This window comes from Lycium ferocissimum, unplaced genomic scaffold, assembly GCF_029784015.1.
Source record: "Lycium ferocissimum isolate CSIRO_LF1 unplaced genomic scaffold, AGI_CSIRO_Lferr_CH_V1 ctg6873, whole genome shotgun sequence".
NCBI classification, from domain to species: Eukaryota; Viridiplantae; Streptophyta; class Magnoliopsida; order Solanales; family Solanaceae; genus Lycium; species Lycium ferocissimum.
The window spans coordinates 44602-54357 of record NW_026726541.1 but is presented as its reverse complement, the minus strand read 5'-3'; the positions used below and the strand labels follow the sequence as shown (position 1 = coordinate 54357).

Sequence of the window (9756 nt, the reverse complement as noted above, 5' to 3'; positions counted from 1 at the left end):
GTTAGTTATTTATAATACATTATTTCTTGAAAATATTTTAATTAATAATCATATATTTGTAACTAATATTGTAAAAAATAATTGATATATAATTTCAAATTAATAATATTTTAATTTTAATTGATTATAAAACTTAAAAGCATACCATTTTTGTGAGAGCATGATGGGATTGGATGTTTGATAAAAAAAAATATTTATAAATATAATGTCATAACATTATTCAAATGTTTGACGATAATTCTATCAACTGTAAGTGAAAAATAAATAGCATGCAATATGAAATAACAAGTCAATAATACTAAAGCAAATATTTTTAAAATAAAAAATATAACCTAAATTCAAAATGCAAAGAAAAAGAAAAAAATTAACATAATAATCTTATGTCAAATTCCAACGTTACATAAGTAAGTTTCAACGTAACATAAGTAAATACTCCTATAATTCAAAAGAAAGGGAAAATATAAGTCTATAACTTTATTCACAACGAAATTCTACTTTAATAACGTCACTCATTATATGCCAAGTTTGTTAATGACTCATTCTTTTTAATATTAAGAGATGTAGTTTCAAAAATTAGAATATCAACACGGTTATGCTAAATGAATAAAATAAAAAACTAAAAAATAAAAAATACGAGCAATTACATGGAACCACAAGAAATAAATGTTGGGAATGAGAAGAAAGAAAATGAAATATAAATATTATAAAAAGAAAAATATATTTTAAAATATAAAAATAATTTAAAAAGTAAAAATAAATACGAAATTAAATAATAGAAATAAAAAATAAATTAGAAAAGAAATTAAATAATAGAAATAAAAAATAAATTAAAAAAGAAAAGAAGTTAAAATAAAATTAAAAAGAAATAAACTAAAAAGTAACACTGTAATTACAGGGTGTAATTACACCCATTCTCACCCCCCCCCCTTGAGAATTGGAGAGTGTAATTACACCGTCAATTACACTCAATTCCCACCTAACGTGTAAATACGCAATCGAACAAACAGGCCAAACTGTGTAATTACACTCAATTCCAATTACCTGGGTGGTTTTCCAAACAGGCCCGTAGTGTTGAAGAGGTTAGTATGCAAAAAGTGTGTTCCAAATTATCAGACGATTATTAGGGGATGTTCAACTGGACGTAGAAATTAAGAAAGGAAAAGCGTGTAACTTGTAATCATAAGCATATAATAAAAATTTGTGACTTTGAGATCATATCACACTACAAGAAAGTATAGAAATGACAATAAAAAATTTAATATTTGGCAACAACTTAATTTTATTGTTGGCAAGAATCGAACTTTTTTTTTCCAAAGAATTTAATTTTGTTGCTATAGTATTGATTATTGTTGCAAAAAGTACTTTTAGCAACCAAAAAAAAAATTGTTGCACGTTGTTGCAATAACAGCCGGTGGGAAAAGTATATGCAACAAAAAAAAATGTTGCCAAAAATACTTTTTGCAACGATAATCAATATATGGCAACAAAAATAATTTTGTTGCCAAATATATTTATTCTTGTAGTGTCATTAAAGATTAAATTAAAATTTTGAGAAGTTCTAACTACTTTCAAATATAAAAAAGCATCATTCTAATAAAAGCATTGGCAGATAAAGTGGAATAAAGGAGTAATAATCTTTAGCGTTAAAGTGTTACGGTTCTCAATCGCTTGTGAAAGTAGTAACATACACACACTTTATCAGTAGAGTCTTACATCTATTTGAGAGAAAACACAAACCACTTGGGGTAAAATGAAAAATAAAAAGTGACCTTGATTGGTTGGACTTCCTACTTTGGATACTGAAAATTGATACTCCATCAACCAAAGGTCCAGAATGACAATCATTTCAAATGGAGACCATCTTTAATAATTCCAACAATAAAAGAACACAAATAAATGTGAACATCAAATGATGAAAAGGGGACCTCCTTCCGGCAATTCCAACCTATGTTGCTTGAACTCTTCAATAATGTTGACAGGTGTGTGCCTGAACCTCCAAAAAGAGGATTCAACACGAGTGCAATAACATTTTAAGAGTCAAAGAACATTGATTCCAATCAACTTATTTTATTGAGCTTCTCTCTAGGGTTGGTTCCCCTCTGATCGTAAATCATCTTTAAAACCGAGTATCATAGTGACAAATGCGGATAGAGTAGCATATCAAAATCCGAAAGTTGAGGTAGAGATGACAACACCAGTAAGTGAATTACAAAACACTACAAGGATTTAAGGATATAAATATCAATGTTCATCAGCTATCACCACAAAGCCTGTACTTGGCTTGGGTTTATTGGTTGATGTGACAAGAACTTTATATGTACACAAAAGGGAAAAAAAATTCAAACAATGAACAGAAACATCTCCCCATCCCTCCAACGTGATGAACTTGTACATGGGCAAACTATTGAACCTAAGATGGAGCTGCTTCAGCTTTGCAAATAGGACACCAATTCTTGAGCTTCAACCAATTTTTTACACACTCCACATGATACCCATGCTCACATTCCAACCTTCCTATTTCATCTCCAATCACATACTCTTCCTGCAAAATATGTCATGTAATACGTAACTGAGTTCCAACTTTGAATTAATTTTGGTATGCAACATCCTAAGATGCATGCGTGGTGGAGATACCTTTCTACAACGGGTGTTATCCGACACATTTCATAAATAAAGTCACAGATATATACAGAGTCAAACCTCTCTATAATAACGTCATTTGTCCGATTATTTTTTGGCTGTTATAGCGAAATAATGCTATGGATAACATATAATATAACATAACATGAACAATCGGTTCCAAAGAAAACTAGGCCATTATACTGAAATGTTGTTATAGAGGATGACTATTACGGTGAGGTCTGACTATATGTGTGTGCGCCCACATGCATTGTAAAACAATATGTCTATACACACCGACAAAGCCTGAAAATATCATCAATTTGGGACAAGAAGTAAAGCCTAAGAACCTCCACAGCCTTGAGCCAAACCCGCATATATGTTAAGCAGTGATAATACGCCGACACCACATGTAGAAAATCTTGTGCACAGCACTAGATGCATGGAACAGTCAGACTGCATAATTGACCAAAATGTTGAGAGATCGGAAGTACTAGTAACAGAACTAAGTTTAGTGACACTCACTCTAACTGTCGCTCTAACTATTAGGTCAAGAATTTTTGCACTCCATCGTGTTAAAGTTTGACAAGGCATAAACACAGAGAACCTTCCTAAATAAAAGTTACCTAATTGATGAACTACAACATCTTAGGATGTACAACGTAAAACTAATATAGTGTTAACTGCACTTCAAGTAAAATTGCATTGGTTAAAAAATAGAAAGTGACAAAACAAGGAGCTACAAACTTAGAAAGGAAGGTGAAAACATCACGAATGATGTATAAATAGGTACTTCGGAATATACAAATTTTTGCTTGAAATAAGTGGTAAATACCTGACAAATCGTGCATTTGACCTCATCTTCATTCCCATTGCTTCCAAATTCCCCTATTTCTGAAGGCATAGCATGATAAATGCTTTTCCGGAGGCACTTTGACAATGCCTCCTCTGACAGAGCTGTGCTAACACTCCCCATCCTCTCCTCGAGAGCTAATAATTCCTGTTAACAGACAAAAGATTAAGTTCTTCAGGCCGTAAAAGGTATTACTACAACAACAACAAGAAGAAAATGCCACAATGTGGGGTCTGGCGAGGGTAAAGTGTACGCAGACCTTAACCCTACCTCGGAAGGTAGGGAGGCTGTTTCCGAAAGACCCTCGGCTCGTAAAAGGTATTACTATCGGTGGGAATTTATCTTTTATTCGACCTAGAAATGTTACATAGAAATATATTATTTTTGTTCCGAATAAAAATACTACTCAATAATCTTTAAGCAGTTGGATGAACCTCACCCCATCACCCCAAAAAGTTTTTTTCTTTTTTTTTTTTTTTTTTTTTTTTTCCTTCCATTTTTGGCCCGTCAGACATTACCAAAATACACAAAACATATACACTGATTATATTTACGTATACAATATCTATATAACATAATAGTTATACTTCATATACAAAAATTGCCAGCTATTATTTTTTAGAGCGGTCCAAAACGGTAATTACCCAAAAAGAAAACCTTGACATTTTGATGAAAATGAGTATTGGTAAACATAATCAGTAATCGTATACTGGAGAGAAAACACAGACCTCATAGGACATATTGTCTATATCCAGCCTCATGGCTCTATGCTGGTCGTAGAAGTTAAGTCCACCAAGAAACAAGTTGGTCTCCAACACAAGTAATTGCTGTACATGGAAAATATAGGAGTTCATCATAAATATACATAACTCCTGAAGGGTCAGAAACACTCAAAGGTGGACTATACCTCATATGTTAATTCTTCATCTTGTTCCATTCTCTCAAGCGCCACCAATACCTGTACAGAAAAGCATTGACCAAAGTGAGACACCCTAACCATCAGGTAAACGTGAGCCAAAAAAAGAAGAGTATTTTTCAATTTTGGTTCGTCAGCCGAAATTTTACGGGCGCTTGCCAAAATATACAAAAACCTATACAATGATCGTGTATATTATATGTATATTTATGTATATTATATACATATTTTGTGTATACAGTATGTATATTTATACTTAATATGCAAAACCTATACATTTGCTCGCTATTATTCTTTTGAGTGGTCCAAAAATGTAATTATCCCAAAAAACAAAGTGACCGAGATTCTTTTGGGTAAAATACCTGAGCAACTCCATCCATGTTATATCGCTGCAAGGCATCACGGTTCATTAATTGGTTGATGCCAAGTTCTGTAGAAGTGCCGGACACTGCAGCGGGAAGATCTTCAATATCATTTCCAGGAAAACTATAAGCACTTGAATCACTTGAAGAGGCATCTGAGAAAAATTGACTCGATGACTGCAGACCAAGATTTGGATATTCGGGCTGAGATGATGAATCTCGTATTGAATCCCTAAACCTAGGCACATTCACTGACCTACGAGTCCTTACTGATACAGCATTTCGACTATCCTCCCTAATATCAAAGTTTCTACTACTCCTTGGATCAGAAATTGAGATACCACGAGTCGGACGAATGACATCACTTACTTTCTTCCCTTTAGAGGATGAAGTGCTTTCACATTCTGAATTTCTTCTTTTTACCATGTCCCTTCTACTAAATCTTGGATCCGTTGTCGAACAACTCTGGGGAGAGACATCTGAGCCTGAAGAATTGCATTTTAGATTTCTCGGTATGTATCCAGCCCCACTAGCAGTGCCCCTTGTGGGACCTACTGGACTATTTTGATTGGAATACTTGGGACTAAATAATCTACGAGGTTTACTGCTGGAAGCTCCACTAGAGCAACCTACTTCTGTCATCGTAATTTTACTTGATCCAGTATCTCGAATTGCTGAATCTAACTTCTCGTCCTTGAGTGACTTTCTAGAATTAGGCATTGAAGAAGATGATGTCCTACATGAACTACTTCCAACAACTTCTTTTCCATTTGAAGAAGTGAAAGAAGACCGCAGCGGTCTTGGTTTCTCTGTTGAACTTCTAACTTGCGGGCTCTTCATAGAGTTGAACCGGCTGCTGCTGCATCCATATCGGGAGCACAACTGAACATTTTCATCCCTGCTGTCAGCTATGTCCCTCAAACCTCTTTTGGGAACGTAAAGCCCATTATTACCAGCTCTTTTGCTTGAATATTCATCCATAGATTACATACAACCTCTTTTTTCTGTCAAAACAAAAGAATCGTGAAGTTAAAGACTTACTCTTAGCAAATTAGGACAGGACTACCATACAAATTTCCAGTTAACTATTATAGCAATTAGCGAGTTTCAAGAAGAATGATCAAGTATATTGCAATAGAGAAAGAACCTCATTCATACCACTCTGACATTCGCTTTCAAGATGATGAATATAAGGAAAACCTCAAGCAAAAATAAATTCACGAATTCATAATTCATAGATGACGAAAACTTTCTCTAAAGTCTAACCTCAAGCAATAAGAATCTTTCAACCGAAACACCAAAAGTAATATTATTAGGAAGAGAAGCAGCAACTACATTTGCTGATCCCGATGCATTCATTGTTATGATGATTTGACATATTTTACTACATCTGCTGCAACCTTTCTTCTTTAACCGGACTTGGGACCCTATGCGAAACTCACATAGGTGGCAAGTAAAGCTCAATACTACGTAAAATTGCTCACACAGCTGAGCTCTGAATATCACAGATATAAATCCATGAACATATGCCTAAATTTTAATATATGATTTACCAATAAATAAAATCGTCTCTCATCATTTCCTTATAAGCTATTCCAAAGATCATAGACTTAATGAACTATCGAGCAATAAGAAAAAAAAAATACCAACTAAAGAAAATTTTACTAAGCAAACAAAAGGGAAAAGGAGGAGGAAGGGAGCAACATAATCAAAAGGATAATAACAGCTATGAATTCAAAGGTTGAACCTTTAGGGCTCATTTGGTACGAGCGATAAGGATAATATTTGACTAATCCCGGGATTATATTTGAGATGAGTCTATCCCACGCCCGATTGGGATAAATCGCGGTATAACTAATCCCGGGATAACTTGTTTCCAACCAAACAACCCCTTACAGACTTGAAACAAAAGCTATTTAGAAAATCTCAGAAAACAAAAGTAGATTTCAAGATTTCATCTTAGGAACATAAGTAGCCAAAAAATAATACTAATAAAATCAAAATAGAGAATCCCAATAAAATTGAGCATAACAAGAAAAAATCCAATCAAAATGAAAACAATACTATTGGAGTCTACAAAAGGGAAGCCAACAAGCATTGGAAATAAAAACTTGGAGACAAACTCATGTCAAGAAAATCATACTGTTAACATATCATTAGTCAAAGACCATTTAAAAAGCCTTTTTAGTTCTCTAAACATCAAAATATTATGAGGGGAAAAAAATAAAAATTAAAACCGGTAACTCCAATCATAATTGAGCATAACAAGAAACAATAAAAAAGGAAATATCAACTTTTAAATTGAAAATATTACCATAGAGCACATCAAAACAGGAACTTGGAAACAAATACATATCAAGAAAATCAAATTATTGACATACCATCAGTTAAAAGACTATTGAAATAACTTTTTCAGTTCTCTATAATATCAAATATTAACAGAAAGAAAAAAAGAATTTCATAATCCCACTAAAATTAAGCATAAATAAACAATAAGAGTGAAAAAATCAAAATTTGAAATGAAAAATTACCATGATAGCCTCTCAAACAAGCCAGAGCACATCAAAAATAACAACTTGGAGACAAAAAACATATCAAGAAAATTAAATTATTGACATATCATAAGTTAAAAGACTATTGAAATAACTTTTTTAGTTATCTAAAATAACAAAATATTAAGAGAAAGAAAGAAAAAAAAAATAATCCCAATAAAATTTAACATCAATAAGAAACAATAGTCAAAAAAATCAAATTTTTATGTGAAAATATTACCATAAGAGCCTACCAAACAAGTCATCAGTCAAAAAAGAATATATCATCAGTCAAATACTATTAAAATAAATTTTTCAATTCTCTAAATATCAAAATTAAGAAGGAAAAAAAAACATAATACCAATAAAATTTAGCATAAATAAGAAACAATAAGAGTGAAAAAAAAATCAATTTTTAAAATAAAATATTACCATAAGAGCCTAACAATAAAAAATAGCACCTTGGATAAAAACTAATATCAGGAAAATAATATTATAGACAAATCATCAATCAAAATAATTTTTTCAGTGCTCCAAAATATCAAAATATTAAGAGAAAGAAAAAAACATAATATAAATAAAATTTAGCATAAATAAGAAACAATAAGAGTGAAAAAAAAAAATCAAAATTTTAAAATAAAATATCATCATAAGAGCCTAACAATAAAAAATAGCAACTTGGATAAAAACCCATATCAACAAAATCATATTATTAACATATCATCAGTCAAAATAATTTTTTCAGTTCTCTAAAATATCAAAATATTAAGAGAAAAGGAAAAAAAAAATAAGAACCAATAAAATTTAGCATAAATAAGAAACAATAAGAGTGAAAAAAAAATCAAATTTTACAATGAAACTTATTACCATAAGAGCCTATCAATCAAAAACAGCAACTTGGATAAAACCCCATATCAAGAAAATCATATTATTAACATATCATCAGTCAAAAAACTATTAAAATTAGCTTTTTTTTCAATTCTTTACACTCAAAACCATATCAAATATTACAAGAAAATTGCATTACAATTATCAAATATTTAAGATAGAAACTTTACTTATTTGTTCCTCTTCCTTGTTGTTCTTCTTCTTTACACAAAAGCAAATGGAAAAAAAGGGACCTTTTTAAGAGAGATAAATAATAAAGAGAGAGAGAGAGAGAGAAACGTGTAAATTATGTAAAGATCCGAAGCAAGTGGAGAGGGCTAAATGTGAAAGAGAAATAAATTCTCAAACAGATAAATACTGAAATGCCGTCCTGCCAATGTATTAACAAGTGATATCAGCCGTTGGATCAAAGTTGTGTATATTTAGTACTATATATAAGGGACAATAAAAGGGCTTTTGTAGTCCTCACAAAACTTTCCCAAAAATTATCAAACTTTTCAATTAATTACTTCTAGGTCCTGATCTTATTTTTTAAAATCAAAATTTATTTTTTGTTCTTATGGTCTACTTTTTAAAAAATTTATCGAACGATCTGCCTTATTTACTGTTTTCTATCCGGTGTCAAATGCCGCATTAGAGAAATCGCCTAATCCAGATTCGCATCACATAGGGCCCAATCGGGGGAAGGGCTCCCTACCAAAGACTTTTTCATGTTCAGGCTTGAACCCGAGACTCCTGGTTAATGGACGAATAGCCCCATACGCCGCACTTTATTTTCCCTGTTGCCGTCTTCTATTGATCTTATCTATTAACCTAAAAAATAGTCATTTCTTCGCTAGATATTCTTGCTTCTTGTTGTTCTTTGTTTTCTTCTTTTTCATTTGTTGCTTATTATAGATTTTTACATGTAAGCATTTTTTTTACTTCATATTTGTACTATGAAATTAGGCATTTCCTTTACTTTATATTTATAATACTTTAATAAATTCATATGTGTTTACCAAGAATAGTACAAAAATGATTTTCAGATAGTTTCAAAAATTAATAAATGATGCCATATAATGTTGAAAATGAAGACAATATTATCAGTCAAGATCGGGTTATTTTTAAAATCTCTGGTTTGGATAACTAAAATTAATCTTTTAAACACAAAATGAGTTTGAAGTAGGGTGTAATTAGAGTGTCAGCTACCGATTTGATCGGATTCGGTAGCACTTTGGTTCAAATTCTCTATTTGTCTTAAAAGTTCATTAAATATGTATAAATTATTAATTTAGAACTAAATGGCTTAAGAAATTAGGATTCGAAACTCATATATTTCAAATTATGGCTCCGCATTTAATTTGAAGTAAATAATTTCATCAAAATGAAAGTTAAGATATTAAAGGAGTGAAATGAAATTTTTGCTTTTATATATTGAAAATATACTTATTTGAAGTTTAATTATTACCAACATAAATTATATTTCTTTAATTAAAATATTACTTTTTTGTATCTGGAGTTGGGCCCGGGCTTAGCACGGGCCTCGTGAAACTAGTTCTTTATAGAAAGTCAAAAATTATGGACCACCTTTACTTGTGTCGCCCA

The 9756-nt window shown here is 31.5% G+C and overlaps 1 protein-coding gene across 2 annotated transcripts; it reads right to left on the bottom strand.

Annotated features, from left to right (window-relative positions):
- Positions 1 to 2186: 2186 nt before the first annotated feature.
- LOC132045525 (probable E3 ubiquitin-protein ligase RHG1A) lies at positions 2187 to 8502 on the bottom strand. Of its 2 annotated transcripts, none has more exons than XM_059436111.1 (6): positions 8340 to 8502; positions 4751 to 5754; positions 4380 to 4430; positions 4201 to 4299; positions 3455 to 3619; positions 2187 to 2542 (listed from the first exon to the last, which is right to left on the bottom strand). In XM_059436111.1, exons 2-6 carry the CDS (start codon positions 5729 to 5731, stop codon positions 2411 to 2413), a joined length of 1428 nt encoding a protein of 475 aa, XP_059292094.1. In that variant the 5' UTR covers positions 5732 to 5754; positions 8340 to 8502; the 3' UTR covers positions 2187 to 2410. The 2 variants fall into 2 exon arrangements, with proteins under 2 accessions (XP_059292094.1, XP_059292096.1); XM_059436113.1 differs by lacking the exon at positions 8340 to 8502 and adding an exon at positions 6498 to 7127.
- Between the last annotated feature and the right edge of the window lie 1254 nt (positions 8503 to 9756).

Bases quoted from the DNA above. Each gene is read 5' to 3' on its own strand.
- LOC132045525 (XM_059436111.1), bottom strand. From the start codon at position 5,731: ATGGATGAATATTCAAGCAAAAGAGCTGGTAATAATGGGCTTTACGTT. The intron at 4,431-4,750 runs GTATTTTACCCA...TTTTCTGTACAG, and splicing joins ACATGGATGGAGTTGCTCAG to GTATTGGTGGCGCTTGAGAG. The intron at 3,620-4,200 runs GTCTGTGTTTTC...GTCTGTTAACAG, and splicing joins TAGACAATATGTCCTATGAG to GAATTATTAGCTCTCGAGGA.